Source organism: Lytechinus variegatus, chromosome 13, assembly GCF_018143015.1.
Source record: "Lytechinus variegatus isolate NC3 chromosome 13, Lvar_3.0, whole genome shotgun sequence".
Classification (NCBI taxonomy): Eukaryota; Metazoa; Echinodermata; class Echinoidea; order Temnopleuroida; family Toxopneustidae; genus Lytechinus; species Lytechinus variegatus.
The window spans coordinates 1937988-1955155 of record NC_054752.1 but is presented as its reverse complement, the minus strand read 5'-3'; the positions used below and the strand labels follow the sequence as shown (position 1 = coordinate 1955155).

The following is a 17168-nucleotide window of genomic DNA, read 5'->3' as shown; positions in this document are numbered from 1 at the left end:
TTTCAAAAACTTAACCTCAGGTTAAGATTTTGATGTTGATTCCTCCAACATGGTTTAAGTTCATTGACCCTAAATGACCTTTGACCTTGGTCATGTGACATGAAACTCTAATAGGATGTTCAGTAATACTTGATTAACCTTATGGCTAAGTTTCATGAACTAGGTCCATATACTTTCTAAGTTATGATGTCATTTCAAAAACTTAACCTCAGATTAAGATTTGATGTTGACGCCGCCGCCGCCGTCAGAAAAGCGGCGCCTATAGTCTCACTCTGCTATGCAGGTGAGACAAAAAAACCGTGATATGCAAAATTCAGGGACATGTAAATAAGAGTCAATGATGTCCTTACTCACAATTTCTTTTTTATTGTTTGAATTATACAATATTTCATTTTTACATATTTGACAATAGGGACCAGCTTGACCTAAACATATGTTTTTAAACAATGCTATTTCCAAAAGTTCAGGGAGGAATTAATCATTGTTTCACTTGACAATTTGTGAAAATTTTGAATATTTCATGTAATAAAATACTAAAGAAATAGTGAGTGGATGACATTATCAGTCTCCTCATTTTGCATACCTACCAGGATGTGCATATAACTGTTTTGTGAAATTAAGCAAAACTTTATCATAACTTTCTCATTTTACATCCGATATTGATAAAATTTTCAGTGTTATGCTTGTTGGATTTTTTCTTTTTATTCAAATTATCTTTTTTGTTGGAATGAACTTGTCCTTTAAGTATTTGGAAGTATTACTTTTTGTTATGAAGGCAAAAGGAAAACAACGTAAACATAAGAAATAGGCTTATACAGCATAGACAGAAATTTTGAATTTCTGCCCAACACAAAGTAAGAGCGTGGTCTAAGATAAACCAGAATTCAGAATACGGGCATGATCTATTTCATCCCTGATTTTACGCCTATGAATTTTATAATTCGGCAAAGTTCAACAAAATCTGAAATCTCTTAATCTGGTAGGCCTATTATTCATCATTGGAATATTAGTGCCAACATTTAAACATTTATTAGATGTTTAATAAACAATTTGAAAACAAAGTTGAGAAATTGAAAAAAGCAGAAAGAATTACATTCCAGACTGGACTGAAAACAAAAGCAACAGCTTTATCTCTCTCTCAAATACACACACCCATCCACCCGACTTACCCACACTCACACACACACCATCACAATCATAACACACACACACACACACACACATGCCCCCTCCCTCACATATTGCTACGGCCATGAACGGTAAAAAGCGCTGTAATAATCCGTGACAACGCATGCGTTTGGCTTCGTATGTGGAGAGAGAGAGACACACACACACACTTTTGTAACTGGGGCCTGATTATCATTATTATGCAAAGTGGGGACGTGTGTGCGCGGTGTACTGAAATCCGAAATGTATTTATTCCACCCGACTCACTAAACGGTCTCTAATCTGGTTACAAATCATCAAACGGTTTTAAATGAGACAAACTGGGGATGGTAGTCTGAAGTCCCTGATTGCCTGGACTAGGGACGTCCCCGTTCTGTGGATGAAATGTAAGAAAATGCCACAATTTCATTGCTCAGTTTAGGAAGAAAGACATAAAACAAAACAAAATCTTTTTAGTCTGTTTATTCTACTTTCAACTATTCAGTGCAGAACTAATACTTCAAAATACAGTCCATTAATTTCGTTTTCTTCGCTATTTTATGAAGCATCACATATGCATTGATAATTTCTAAGAGCAGAAAAAAAATGATTGATGAAACTCATATTCCAAACCAACCATTGTGTCTTGTAAATCCCCCACCCCCTTCCACATTCCCTAGAGCTTTACATAACAATGATGAGAATGTGAACCATACCGGTCTATCGTATATATGCATTATGCAGAATTGAATATTTTTCACTTCAACAACGGTTTGTTTGTTGTTTTTTTTTTAATTCTCCATCATTCTACTATTTTTGCGGATACTTTTGAAGTTACAAAGTCTTGTCGTGTAAAGTTCCTCATCTGTATAAGAAATAGAAAAAAGGGAGAATGAGATTTAGATACAAACAAAAGCGAAAGAGATTTGCAAACATATTTCAGAAATACAATTGCTTAAATATTGTTCACTCAACCTGCTCAATGATTTGTTAATCAATTACAAAATTCACCGAACTTTCTTTTGAATGGCAAAAAATATAACACAGCAATTAGAATAACTCCCAGGTCTCACTTCCAGCATGGTCCTTGATTTTTTTTACCAAACCTTAAATTCGTCTAACCTTTTCTTATGGACATAGAGGAATCTGTTTGGCGACCCAAGACCTGCATCTCCTACTACATTAGCTGTACTCTGATGCATTAGTTCCTCTTCAGTCAGGTAAAGAGCCAGGGCACCTGAGGAAAAGGGTCAACATTGCAATTATCGTTTTCGTCATCGTCGTCATGATCATCGACATCTTTATCATCTTCAAAATCATAATTTCATCGTCGTCCTCATAATATCATCTTCATCGTCCATCGAAATCGACATTATCATCATCAACATAATCGTCATTATTACCACATAATTATCATCTACATCATCCTGCTTGTCACAATCATCTTAATTATCATCGCCATTGTCTCCATTGTCATCATCATCACTGTAATTATCAAGACCACTATCATCATTATCGTCGTTATTATCTTCATCATCCAATTCATATTTGTCGTCCTCCTCCTCTCCACCGTCTTAATCATTAACACCATCATCGTAATGGTCATTATTATTCTTGTTCATTTTAAAATATACGGTACCAAAAGAGACGTGAAAGCGACTTTTTCTCCTGAAGAATACATTATTGGCATTTCTCTTCTTCTTCTTCTTTTTCTTGGAAATGGAAGACTATGACATCAAAAAAGCAACAACAATATAATGTTTATGATAATCTATACTCTTAATCTTACTGCTACTACTACTACTACTACTACTACTACTACTACTACTACTACTATTACTACTACTACTACTACTACTACTACTACTACTTTCCATTCTTCTTCTCCTTCGTTTCGTATTCTTCTTCTATTATTTTTCCTTCTTTTTCTTGTTCTTCTACTTATTTCTCTTTTATCCCCTTCTTCTTTTTTTTCTCCTTCGTTTTTGTTTCTTCTTCTTCTTCTTATAATATCATTCCATTTGTATTTTATTTCTAAATATATTCATCAATTCATACTGGAAAAATATTGCTCGTGCAGATTACTTCGATCCACTCGTTGGGCTTTGACAAAGAAAGTGGAGGTTCTAAAGCTGAGGTCCGTGAGGTGGCCAATGAGGCGAATGCTAGTTTGTGATAAACATAATCTTTTCTATTACTATTATTGGTTGTGTTTCTGTAGTTCAGATGAAAGAAAAATTATTAAAACATTCGCATAATCAGAGTTTTCACATCGATGCTATCTCTGCAAAAGGCTCCCGATGATCATGATGATGGAAATGAGGAAAATTGGTTAATCGCGATATTAGAGGCAGAAAGCGATTTAAGTCAACATGGTCAAGGAGGCCAAAGTTCCTTTCTTCGTGAGAGGAAGCATAATGGTGTTGTGACTCAGTGGATAGGTCTTCGGACTTTGAACCACAAGGTCCGGGGTTCAAATCCCAGCGTAGCACTAGTGTCCTTTGGAAAGGCGTTTATCTACATTTGCCACAGTAGTATGCAGCGCTTAGAACATAGGTAATTAAGCGCTATACAAATGTTGCATATTGTTATTATTGATTCAAGAAATTGGTTCCTTGCATCAATATTCGAGAATATTCCCAACTAGAAGGTATCACCAGAATGCACCCCGGGGAAAAATGGTAGAAATGGGATAAGGCAGAGCTTGTTATACCTATCAGGCATGTCAGGATGAGCAAAACTTTTCTGGTATCAAGTGGAATAAACATACCCGCAACGTGAGCACAAGCCATAGAGGTACCACTCAGAGTTTCGGTTGCTTTGTTGCTACTACCAATCCATGTTGACTTGGTGAAGGCGCCAGGAGCGAAGATGTTGACGCATTGACCATAGTTGGATGTGACCATACGGACATCTGTATCATCATAGGTTGAGCCTACAGTTATTACCTAATCAATAACACGGATGTGAAACGGTTGGTTCGAAGCATTGAGTGAAATAAATAAGAGGCATATTTAAATAGTTGAACAAGTTTTTGAATTCGGTCTCCACTCCACAGAATCAAGACCCTTGAAAGAACACCAAAAGGCTAAATATTGGCAAAGGTTTTTCATTAGTCTCCAACATGTCCAAGATCAGCCAAATTTCCTCTCTTTTTTGAATGGCTCCAAAAACCTGTGCAAGACCAAATAAATTTCCAGCAGGATCACTAAAGGTACCTTGAAGAGTGGAGACAGCTGAAAGTTTAATGAGACTAATAAGACCATTAAACGTTTGTTGAAAGATCATCCGGCATATTGCCAAAGATTTTTCTGGAAGATCAGTCAAGAAAAACTGAAAAATGAATTTGAAAGAACTATAAACAGATAAAAGAGTAATGGATGAACTTGCCCCGAGAAAACTGAAAGACTGATTAATATTGATTTTATTGTCTTCTTGAATTTACCCCCATCCCATACAGTCATGGCAGATTCTTTTAATATTCTTTAAGTGGTCTTTCGAGAATCTTATATTTAACAAAATCTTTTAGCGATCTCCATGCATGCCTTTTACAGATCTTTCATCTATTCTAGGCCTATGTGGTAATGCTCTCTCAGCATTACTTCAGTGTTCTCAAGTGATTTCCATTCAAGAAAACAATAATGTAGGATTTGTAAAGCGCACGTATCCACCTTGCTAGGTGCTCAAGGCGCTCCTATATCCCCCCGGCTAAGCTAGTCTACCGTTGATTCTGGTGCGCACAGCTTTTTGAGAATTACTTCCTGAATTAATGGAAGATTGTCGAAGGACCATGGATTACGTAATGACCTATATCGAGACCGCTCAAAGATCAAAGACCAATGAAAATCCGATGAAAGACTGTTTGAACTGTTTTAAAAAAGAGTTGAAGAAGACGAAGGCAACAAAGACCACTGAAATATCAGTTGTGCAAGACCTTGCAGATCAATATAGATTAATTGAAAGAAAACAAGTTCCGTGATATTTAGTGGTTTTCCATTAGTCTTGCTTTCTGTGGAATGAGGATTTAACATGGATCAATTGTAGATTTATCAAAGTATCAGTATTCGTAAGATAAATTAATCTCCTATACTCTCTATACTATATCTCTTTCCATCTATCTATCTATCTATCGATCGAATCCGGTCCACCTCTAATGCAATTTGCTCTTTATTCTTATACCCCTTTCATAAACCCAATTATGCGGCTAATAGCAGCATAATTTGGTCGTAAAATCGGAGGAGGACCAGAGTTATCTGCATTATTTTGATGCTGCTATTATCCGCATAATAGCAGCATCGGGACCTGATTCTGACTTTATGAAAGCATTTCCAAATAATGCGGATAATTGCCATGGTGCGGTCACAAGGTCACCCTTTTCCAACACCACCGCATCGGAGGGGGCGTGTCCAGTTGTCATGACGGTTATCCGCCTTTTTCAGGACGGGCGCGCGTAAAAATAGTGCGATTATGATTTTCGGAGTTTGTGAACGCAATTTTTATTGAATTATCCGCATTACTCTAATAGGAGGATGGGTTTATGAAAAGGCTATAATTTTAACTCCTATCAAGCGCAACATCCTCCTTGTTAACTTTCTTTCTCGTAATCACCACCTTCGTCCTCATCCTCAATACTTTGCGATCGTCAGCGTCATAAGTGGCCCAATCATCATCACTGTCATCGACAACCTAAACGTCATTTCACAATCGCACGTCACATTCTTCCACCACCTCCCCCTCTCCAATCTTACGATCGTCATCGTCATAGCATTAGCCAATCATCATCATTGTCATCGACATCATCAAGGCTATCACAATCATATCTTCCTCCACCCTAACTCCACCTCCCACTCCCCAATTAGACGTCTTACTTTCGTAGAACTGCCTGGTGAATAGTCGCACGCATCTACTTGATCGTTGCCGGCAGCGACCGCGGTTTCGATTCCAGCTTCGACCATGGCGTCCACGGCATCGTTCAAAGCTCTGGAGTAAAACGTGGCTAAAGGCATGGCTGCAATAGATGGTCGGCGGCGAGCTTTCAAGCGGGTAGCTTGTTCGATAACCCAGTTCACTCCTGTAGATGAAAATAGACCGACACGTAGAAATAGGTAAGCATAATTCATTAAAGGTCAAGTGCACTCCAACAAAAAAGTTGATTGAGTAAAAAGAGAAAAATCCAACAAGCATTACACTGAAAATTTCATCAAAATCGGATGTATTTTTCTGGGGTGGATTTGGGGTGGATTTGACCTTTAAGAAGATAAACCACCTATCTGCTATAAACATTTCGGGGATGCCTTGTCGATGGTCAGATATTAATGGCATAACGATCTAATTTCACAAATATGTGAAAAACTTTACTTAAACCTCATGGAAATGTTTTAAAGGTTTAAATGTTTTAAAATTTGTGCTATAGCTGGGATGTGAGGCATGTCAAACTTCGACTCGATGTGCTCTCTCCAACGCATGAATCCCGACCCCTGGTAAATGTGCTGAACAGTATACCACCATAATCGTCTAATAACGCTTCTACCTCCAAACTTGGCCGACCTTGACTTGTTCGGTAATTAGTTATTTGACCCGAAGACCTACGCACGAATTTTTCATGCACATGTACATCCATTCTTTGCCCCCATCTAGCACTTATCGCAAACGGAAGTGACATCACAACTAACCTTCAATAGCTCCCGCAGTTGACCCGGAACCGAAACAACCAATGACCTTGACCCCTATAAGATTCACACCAGGAGCTACACCGTACGTTTTGGAGCCGACAGTACCCGCGCAGTGGGTTCCGTGACCATAACAGTCCACCTACAAAGATACATTAGTCAGGATTTCAATTTAGAGACACCATTGTCATGATTGTGAAAACATAAATAAATGAATTGAGAAATGCGACAGTGAAAGTCCGTAATGAAAACAAAGTCCATGAATTTTTGTTATTGTATATTTTTCTGTGTTTATCATTTTAGAACATCAAAATAACGTTTACAAAAATATAATCAGATATAAATGTTAATTAATAGATAATATTATCGTAATAAAAAAAACAAGTGTCCTTACGTTTCCACCACCCAAAAAGTCAAAGAGATCGGAAGCACAGAAGCCTTGAGTTGCTCGATCACCGAAGTCCTCGTGAGTGTCTAAGATTCCTGAATCAATCACATACACATCTACACCAGCTCCAGTCACTATGAAAGATAGAGCAACACAAAGGAATACAAGATAGACATGGACTATACCTTAGGTTTCTTGTGAAAAGATGGATCCAATATCAAAGTGTTTGCATAATTTTTTCTTTCGGCAAGCTGGTATGACATTATCATAATCGTTCAAGGCATCTCGCCAATTGGAAAATGACTTTAAATTCGTTTAGAATTGGACTTCACAACATATCTCATGTCGCCATTTCTACCAACAAATAGATCGCTTAGCATTGTTATTTTCATCCCATATCCTCTGATCACAGGAGCATGTACATGCAGTAAATTGGAATGGTGACACGGGTGTATTTTTGGAGAATTTATCTAAACTAAAGTTAACAAGATTAAATACAATTTCTTCGTCAAGAAGAATCAATGAGCTCCTTGATAGAAGAACACTTGAATGATTCTGTACACATGACACAAATGAAAAGAAGTTTTACTCTGTCCGATTGCTGTCTATGAAATCAACATAGCTGACTCCAGGCCGATTGCTGGAAGGGCTTGTAACACAGTGTACTCACATAGTGGATTATAAGATAGTAGCCTATTCACACTGTTATAATGCTCAAATTCAACCGTGAGTGTGAATGTATTGTCACACTGTGGACACCACGACAGTCAGTGACTGTTCATAGCGTGTTTACATGGTTAACTATGTGAATATGTGATTCACACTGTTGAAATGCTCACTGTGAGGGTGATTTCACACTGGGTGAACACAATACAGAGTTGTAATCACTGCGCGGCCGCTCTCTACAACGCACCAATTCCTTTAAAAATTAAAGTCAAATCACAATGGAGAGCCGAGAAGCTTTTGTCAAAAGTTGGTGGACCGGGGCAGGAGCGTCGTCTCGTGACTCTGGACAACGACATATTTGCAATGAAAATTGTTCATCCGGTGCAAATCTCCCGATGATATGCTGTCCCGTTCCACCAACTATCAACAAAAAGCCTCCAAGCTTTCCATTGTGGTTGTTACATTTACACTCTTTGGTTTTTTGTTCAATGTCTAAGGTGTAAGTTTAACACCTCAGGTTGTGGTCCTCTATTAACACCAACTGGTGTCAGTTTTAACACCACAGTTTTTACAGTGTGGTATTATTATCAGTTTTGTGACTGACTACAGAATTGATGCGCTGATCGCTGACTTTTGTTTTTGTGTAAATGCCGATATAGTTAATCATCACGAATTCTAAGCATGCTATTGTTATATCTTCCAACTCATTAGGTGATTTCGAGTTCACTGTTGACCTATTGGTGTTGGTGTTAGGTCATTGTTTACACGCGTACAACACTAAACATAAAATGAAGATGGTCCTGAAAAGTCACTCACTAGTTTTGAGATGTGATCTGGATGAGTTTTACAAACACAGAATAGATTTTGGAGGTAGGGGAAGCAATCCAAATTCCAACACCAACACCAATTTCCACACCGGACTTGAAATCACAGGCCCAGTGACACAGTGGCGGTGCAAGGAGTATACTGTGAATGAAAATATTAGGGGCAAGGGAGGATTACTCAACATTTTCTCCTTCATTTTTCTAAAATATTTGGGGCAATTATAGGATATGCTCCTAACCCCCTTACCCTGGTGCCGACACTGTAAAAGACCTACATAGTGACATAATTTTTAAACTACTCCAACTTACAAAAAGGCGAATAGTTGTTATCTAAAACTGGGCCGTATAGTGTACTATGGGCATCGATACGATCAAGGCCCCATGATCCTGCAGACTGAGATCGAACTACACCATTCTCCTCGATGTACTCAACTCCTGGCAGCTTTCCGACCTAGAGAGGTTAAAAAGCAAGAAAACAGGTTTATAACACGACGTTTTATTAGCATCGTAACAGAAAGGGAGTGAGAGAACATGGGGAAGAGGGAGAGAGATTCGCGTGATGTCATTGAGGCATGAAACCCGCCCTCAACGGTGTCATCCAACAGACTTGAAACCCATTTGTATTCCAGATTCCTTTACTGGCATACATGTTTAGTATGGTAATTCATCTTCATCATCATTATTAGCATTATCATCACCATTATCGGAATCATCATTATTACCATTATCATCACCATTATCGTAATCATCATTATTACCATTATCGTAATCATCATCATTAACATTATCATCACCATTATCGTCATCATCATCATTATAACCATTATCATCACCATTATCGTCATCATCATTAATACCATTATCATCACCATTATCGTCCTCATCATCATTACCATTATCATCACCATTATCGTCCTCTTCATCATTACCATTATCATCACCATTATCTTCATCACTATTACCATTGTCATCATCAATATTACCATTATCATCACCATTATTGTCATCATCATTATTACCATTATCATCACCATTATTGTCATCATCATTATTACCATTATCATCACCATTATCGTCATCATCACTATTACCATTGTCATCACCATTATCGTCATCATCATTATTACCATTATCATCACCATTATCTTCATCATCACTATTACCATTATCATCACCATTATCGTCCTCATCATCATTACCATTATCATCACCATTATCGTCATCATCACTATTACCATTATCATCACCATTATCGTCATCATCATTATTACCATTATCATCACCATTATCTTCATCATCACTATTACCATTGTCATCATCATTTACCATTATCATCACCATTATCGTCCTCATCATCATTACCATTATCATCACAATTATCGTCATCATCATCATAACGATTATCATCACCATTATCGTCCTCATCATTACCATTATCATCACTATTATTACCATTATCATCACCATTATCGTCATCATAATTTTCCATTATCGTCACCATTGTCGTCATCATCATTATTACCATTATCATCATCATTGTCGTCATATTCATTATTGCCATTATCATCACCATTATTGTCATCACCATTGTCATCGTCATCATGATCACCCTAATAATTGATTCATCTTACCGACTCAAGAGCTTTGTCGGAAAGTTTGGCCTGGAATCCTTTGATTGCCCTTCTAAAGACAATACCGATATTACCTCCTTCTCTTCTTACGGTCGAAATCGTTTTCTCCAGGTCCACCCCATCCTATGGCAGGATTAATTGCAAACAAGTTTTACATGAAATGGGTTTAAAATTTACTTCAAATTTTGACTTCCTAATCAGAGGTAAACCAATAAAATACTGCCAATATCGTTTAGATGGCGAAAGTCAATTGTGTTCCCACCGACAACATTCATGTACATTTCAGGCCTATGGTTGTCACATTATAGATTTAGCTTTGTTCCCCAGTAAGTTGAGAATTAGTTGCAAGGTTAAAAATAAAAATAGACCTCTTACAATACTCTGAAGTCTGTTAACATACGGGGAAGGGCGGTGGGGGCAAACATTATCTGACAAGGAAAATAAAAGCTTACACTTCCTAGTCAAAACATTCCCTGCAATTAGAATAAAAAAGAGGAGACAAATTCATTAAATTTTGTCAGGGATCACCCCCCCCCCCTCTGCTTGTCATACTCTATCTGACTTAAATCCTATCAGGTTTCTTTAGCTTCCATAATAACCATGATAATATCAAGCTGCAGACCCCCCCCCCTTCATTCTAGCTTATTTCTAGTCTTAATATACATCCAAACGTCATGCACCTTCAATCAAAATGTTATAATTAATAATAATAAAAAAATATTTTTTTACACCCCCATCCCCAGTAATCGTCTACGTTATATCTTAAAAATGTTTCTTACATTTAATTTAACGATGTAGCTGTTCGGGATTCGTTCTCGAGCACGAAACACTGGGGTGCCGGAAGCTAGAGCCACGAACAGAATGACCACGAAGACTCGCATGATTCCTGTATTTCTAAACCTCAAGTTTATTTGAGGGTGAAAAAATGACATGAGTATTATAGTATAATAAATTCCATGTCATTTTCGAGGCTATTTCACATTCACCAATCCCCTACTCCCGATATTGTATTATTTTTAATGAAACAATAAATCGAAAAAGAGCCCCATCGTCTATCTTAGAATGGTCCATAATAAATTCGTCAAAGAATTGAAATTGGTTGAGTTATGGAGAAGAATGAGGTGCTTTAATCAACTCCTTCCAAAGAAATCCAAATTATGACAGTAATGACAATAATCAGATAATGTTCTGGTACTGCTGCTGCTGCTGCTTTACTACTACTATCCTTATACTGACTACTACTTCTACTTTTACTACTTCAACTACTACTACTGTGATAATGATAATGATAATAATGATAAAAATAATAATAATAATAGTACATTTCTTAAATACGCATAAGACCTATACAGGTCTATATGCGCGAGTGACTAGATATAGCATTCTGAAATAATAATCATAATAACAAAAATGCAATGACAATAATAATGATGATGGTGATGATGGTGATGATGATGATGATGATGATGATGATGATGATGATGATGGTGGTGGTGGTGGTGGTGGTGATGACAATAATGATAGTGAATTATTAGTTCAATTTCATTTCCATTCAAAGATAATACAAAGTAAAACAAATTAGTTACAAATCAACCGACTAACATCTTTATAAAAAAGCACACATCATAGAATAAAGCACATCGAAATGGAAATGAAAATAATTACGACGGAATTGAGTAAGACTTTCTAATAATGGTGAATTTGAGATAGCTTACCAACTCGATTACCTTTCAGTATGGTGTCTGGGGTATATATTATTTTTTTAAGAGCCACCATAGAGTGATGAATATTATGACGTCGTTGACACAAATTTTCATTCCATTTAAACCGTATATAGACCGCACCTTGCTATAGTTATATTTATCTACGCCCAATGCATTTGATTTACGATGCGTATGCCCTGAAATTAAAGTGATAAAAGCTTTGTACTTTATAGTCATTTTCCCTAATTACTAAATACATTAAGATAAGCATAGTACACCAATTATATCTCGAGTACGCGGCTTACGTGTCTAATTTGTTAAATATTCTGTAATTCCAATATTTTAAACAAATAAAAATTTTGAAGTTGAGAATAATTTCGACAATAATTAATCAACACTGTTAAAATAAAGACCGTGGTGAATATCTCATTAAAAATCACATAAATTTGTAGATTGTGCCGAAGTACACCTACGAACGTTTTAAAAGTGCATTAAACTAGGCCATATGTATTAAACAAAACTGACATGTGATTTAGGAGTGCAAGGTAATATTCCATTTGGAAGTTATCAAGTCCTTTTCATCAGCTAATGTGTATATATAGGGGGTGTTGCTATCCATAGTTAAACTGCAACTTTTAAGGGATGCTCCGGGCTGAATATATTTATATCTAAATGAATATAGTAAAATACACAGAGCAAAATGCTGTAAATTTCATCAAAATCTTATAACAAATAATGTAGTTATTGTATTTCAAAGAGTCAAAGTTCTATGTATGTGTTTTTGAATATTCATTAGTTGGGCTGATGACAGCGGCGTACCGTGGGTCACGGCATTGGGGGGGCACCAGCAAAAATTTTGAGTCACTTAGTGAGCGCGCGAAGCGCGCGCCCAGTTACCAGGTATACTAACCTATTAGAGACATTTTAAGGACAGTGCAATTAAACGGATATGTATCTCACTTGTCAAATAATGCGAGCGCGAAGCGCGAGCTTAAAATTTTTGATATTCAGACCTAAAAAGAGCCATTATAATCAATCTTTTGTAATCATGATACGTACCTGTCTCGCAAAAAAATGCGAGCGCGAAGCGCGAGCTGAAATTTTTGTAAATATTGACCCCCAAACAGGAAGATTTTAAGGACTATATTTGAATTATACTTGCTTATATAGCGCTTAACGCTTACTTTGTCAGAAGTCTCTAAGCGCTCTACAGTATATGCAGCATAATTACTTTAGGAATCCAATAAGAGTATATACATCTCACTATAAGTCATCCAATGCGATTGCCAATAAGCACTTGCTGATTTTATTAGAATTATATCTAAACATGCACATAAAGCACTTGCAATCGTGATTAACATGCCCATCTCAGCAATCAAATCTTGCGAGCGCGAAGCGCGAGCTGAAAATTTAGGAAATTCAGACCTGAAGAGGGGCATTTTAAGTCTTGTTTGTAGGAATTCACGAAGACCATACGTAGTTCACTAACCAAATGATGCATGCGCGAAGCTCGAGCTGAAAATTTAGGAAATTCAGACCTGAAGAGGGGCATTTTAAGGCTTGTTTGTAGGAATTCACGAAGACCATACGTAGTTCACTAACCAAATGATGCGAGCGCGAAGCGCGAGCTGAAAATTTTTGATATTTAGCTCAGAAAAGGGAAATTTTAAGGACTGATTCTAGGAATTCTTGGAGAGCAGACATATTTCACCTATCCACTACTGCGAACGTAATCACGGAAAGGATATGTTTTATATTAAGACCTTAAATAGGGCGCTTTAAGCAGTCATGAAAAAGAAGCATGCTATTTTACATAAAACAATAATAACTCCATCGAAGTGCGAGGAAATATATTTGGCAGTTTGGTGTATATTGACTTGAAAACGGGAGGTTTTAGTATAACAGGAGTATATATCTCGGCAAACAGACAATACAAGCACCAGGAACAATGAAGAGATAGGCCCTGAGCAAATTATGTTTCATTAAGTTATGAAATTTTTTTTTAATGTAATATAACATAACATAATTATGATATAATATAACATTATAATGAATAATAATGTCTTCTTTCCCACTACGTTTCTCTTCCTTTCTCCCTCTTTTTTCCCTTTTCCCCGGTTTTTTTTGGGGGGTCAGCCGATTGGGGGGGGGCACGTGCCCCCCATGCCCCCCCCGTAGTTACGCCACTGGCTGATGATGTCACTCCCCATTTTCCTTTTTTATGTTACATGAAATCATAATAATTCATTTTTTCATAAATATGTATATGATGTTCCTCCATTATGATGAAATAAGTTGCAGCAAGATAATGCATTTATGATATGTCAATCCCATTGCTTTAGTTCTTGGTATAATTTTTTTTAATAAACCGAATTTCATATAATAAGATACAAAAGAACAAATTGGGATGTGACATCATCAGCCCACCTAATGAATATTCAAGAATACATGCTTAGAACTGTTTCACCGGAATAATGCAAATCTTTGAAATTCAAAAACTACTTTATTTGTGATCCAATTTTGATCAAATTTTCAGCATTTTGATCTGTGAATTTTACTCTTTTAAGATATACATATTTTTAGTCAGGAGCATCCATTTAACCCAGAGTTTAAATCAAAGCCTACTTCAGAATAAGGGCCATTTATTCTAAGTTTATTCCAAATCCCTAGTCATATCTTGAGCTTAAATAAAAGCTGTTACAAATTAAATGAAAATATGATGTTGCAAATAGGCTTAAATTATATTGTTTTAACAGCATGTTTTAATAAAAGTTAAGTGCTAATAAGAATTTCAATTTCTTATTTCAGTTGACATCCTCTCTCAAAGGTAAAGCCAGCGTAAATTTTATTAAATACAGAGAACAAAAATCCAATCTGAACAAATTGTAAAATCGGATGTAAATAGCAAAGTTATCATTTTCGCTTGTACTTACTATATGACATGCACAATCAACAGGTAGAGGATACCACACACTCATTACACTGCCAAAAAAAGTGTTGATTTAACACCAGCCCGAAATCTATATGTGCACACCAGAAGTATTGAAACAACACCAGTTTGTCTTAATGCTGTCTTAATACAAATAGGTGTTTTATAAACACCTATCTGGTGTTAGACCTAAACGAAACTGGTGCTGTTTAACACTTCTCTGGTGTGGACATAGGCCTATATAGATTCCAGGCTGGTGTTAAATCAACAGAGAAATTTTTGCAGTGCATATTCCTTTTGTATTTATAGAGTCAATAGAATATTTCATTTTCTAACAGATCAACAATCTTTGAATCACAAAAGCTTAAAACAATATGATATGCCACGTATTCAGATAGGAATCAAACCTAGCTTTACAATGGGAAAAAAGGACAAAAGAGGTACATGTTAATTCATCAGTATAAAACCAATTTCCGAAATAAGACGAAACTTTAAAATGAAAATCCGATTTTGATTAGATTGTCGTGTTTATTCATTGTATTTTCATCCAAACTGACTATTTGGTTGAGTGGAATTGATGTGCAAATATTCAATTTTGTGTTCTGCTCATGAGAACTTTTTTTTCGTGATTACCATCATCTGACTAAATGAAATACCTCGGCTTATTATGGTCTGTTTTCCAAAAATGTAACATACCGAGTAACAAATGTAGCATATATTACAAGTGAACGGGAAGTGTTTACTCAAGCTATTTTCTTCTCAGTATGGGTAAATTAACGACCCTACGGGTTGTCCGCTTGGGATTGACCTTAGGATATTAATGGATTGACCTTATTAACTGTTCTGGCGCCATCTACCGTCCAAAAGAATCGGAATATTTTATGACGTTGGTTCCTTTTTTTTTGGGGGGGGGGGGGGGGTGGCTAGCATTGTTTTGTCGCACCTCGGGAGGATGAGGGAGGGGGGCATGGTCCTGGGAACCGGGGTTGCTGGGAATAGGCAGAACCCTCTGCAAATCAGGTCGATGTGCGAAAAAGAAGGGAGATCTAACCAAAAACCACCGTAATCACCTCCTCTTAGGGGTGAAACCTTTTCTTCTTCTCTTTTTTTTTGGGGGGGGGGTTACCTGCACCCCTCTTTAAAAACAAAATTCCCAGAGCACTGAGGGAAATGTATTTTTCGTAAATTTGTCGGAAGTGCTGTTTTGTATTTTTTGAATCCATATCAACCTCATCGTCAAATCTTTATGAAGGGCAATAGTATTGTGTTAATACCATGAATGCTTTTGTTGTTGATAACTTAATAGCAAAATACCATTCTAGAAAAGAAAGAGTAAACATGTGCCACATGAAAGCGATCAAATGAGGATTAAAACATTTTGATATATAAATACTCACCTACTAACAGGTCGGAGACGGAGAGAAAGGAATAAAGTAGTCAATATTTTTTTCCTAAAAAATGTGATCAGGTCTATATCTTCAAGATAATGGTCCCTTTTTATATTAAATAAACATGATGAATGATAATCACTTACCAAAGTGAGAATTAATGTTCAATAAATGTTCAGTCTATTGGGAAAAAATCGTAAATATATTGATGATATCCTCAAAGAATCTTTTCCTATGCACCTTGACGAAAAGTTTATTGTAAAAATAGCAATATATAGGCCTACATGTGGTGATCAAAAATTAGTGAACCCCTCCAGAAAAAGAAAAATTATTAGAATTGTATTTGTGACGTCGTATATGAGCAGCTTCTACACAGTGTGGGGGTAAACACTGTTTATGATGATGAAGTTTTCTAAAAAAAAAATATGAGTTTTTATCTTTTTATATATTCACTATAATTTCACGCCTGCTCCTGAAAGAAACAAATTTTGAATCACCAAACATCACTACAAGAATTAAATTCGGGCAATCATTATAACATAACATTTTTTCAATAACTGTCGTATATGACGTAACAAACTAAAACTTATAGTTTGAATGACTTTTTATAAAGAAGAAAAGAAAAAGATATATTTAGGCCTAATGGATTTTCCTCAAGCCTTCAAAGATCTTTTTTGTTATTCTTTCTTATTTTGCCAAGAAAATTTTCGTCATTATAAACTTCTCAATTGGATCAAATCTTCCTATGTTTCCCCCATTTCTCCACTTTTTTCTGTAGGCCTTCTCAGGGGCGGATCCAGGAATTTGAAAAGGGGAGGGGCATG

The 17168-nt window shown here is 36.5% G+C and overlaps 1 protein-coding gene across 1 annotated transcript; it reads right to left on the bottom strand.

The window, feature by feature from the left end:
- Nucleotides 1–1632: 1632 nt before the first annotated feature.
- On the bottom strand, nt 1633–9342 carry LOC121426566 (aqualysin-1-like). Its single transcript, XM_041622916.1, has 8 exons — nt 9301–9342; nt 9003–9144; nt 7210–7388; nt 6819–6957; nt 6015–6217; nt 3917–4094; nt 2269–2383; nt 1633–2011 (listed from the first exon to the last, which is right to left on the bottom strand). Exons 1-8 carry the CDS (start codon nt 9340–9342, stop codon nt 2008–2010), a joined length of 1002 nt encoding a protein of 333 aa, XP_041478850.1. The 3' UTR covers nt 1633–2007.
- Between the last annotated feature and the right edge of the window lie 7826 nt (nt 9343–17168).

What these genes read in the sequence shown, in the direction of transcription:
- LOC121426566 (XM_041622916.1), bottom strand. Translation starts at nt 9,342, where the DNA reads ATGTATGCCAGTAAAGGAATCTGGAATACAAATGGGTTTCAA. An exon ending in TAACAACTATTCGCCTTTTT is followed by an intron (nt 7,389 to 9,002) that starts GTAAGTTGGAGT and finishes AAGAAACCTAAG; the next exon opens with GTATAGTCCATGTCTATCTT. An exon ending in ACTTTTTGGGTGGTGGAAAC is followed by an intron (nt 6,958 to 7,209) that starts GTAAGGACACTT and finishes GTATCTTTGTAG; the next exon opens with GTGGACTGTTATGGTCACGG.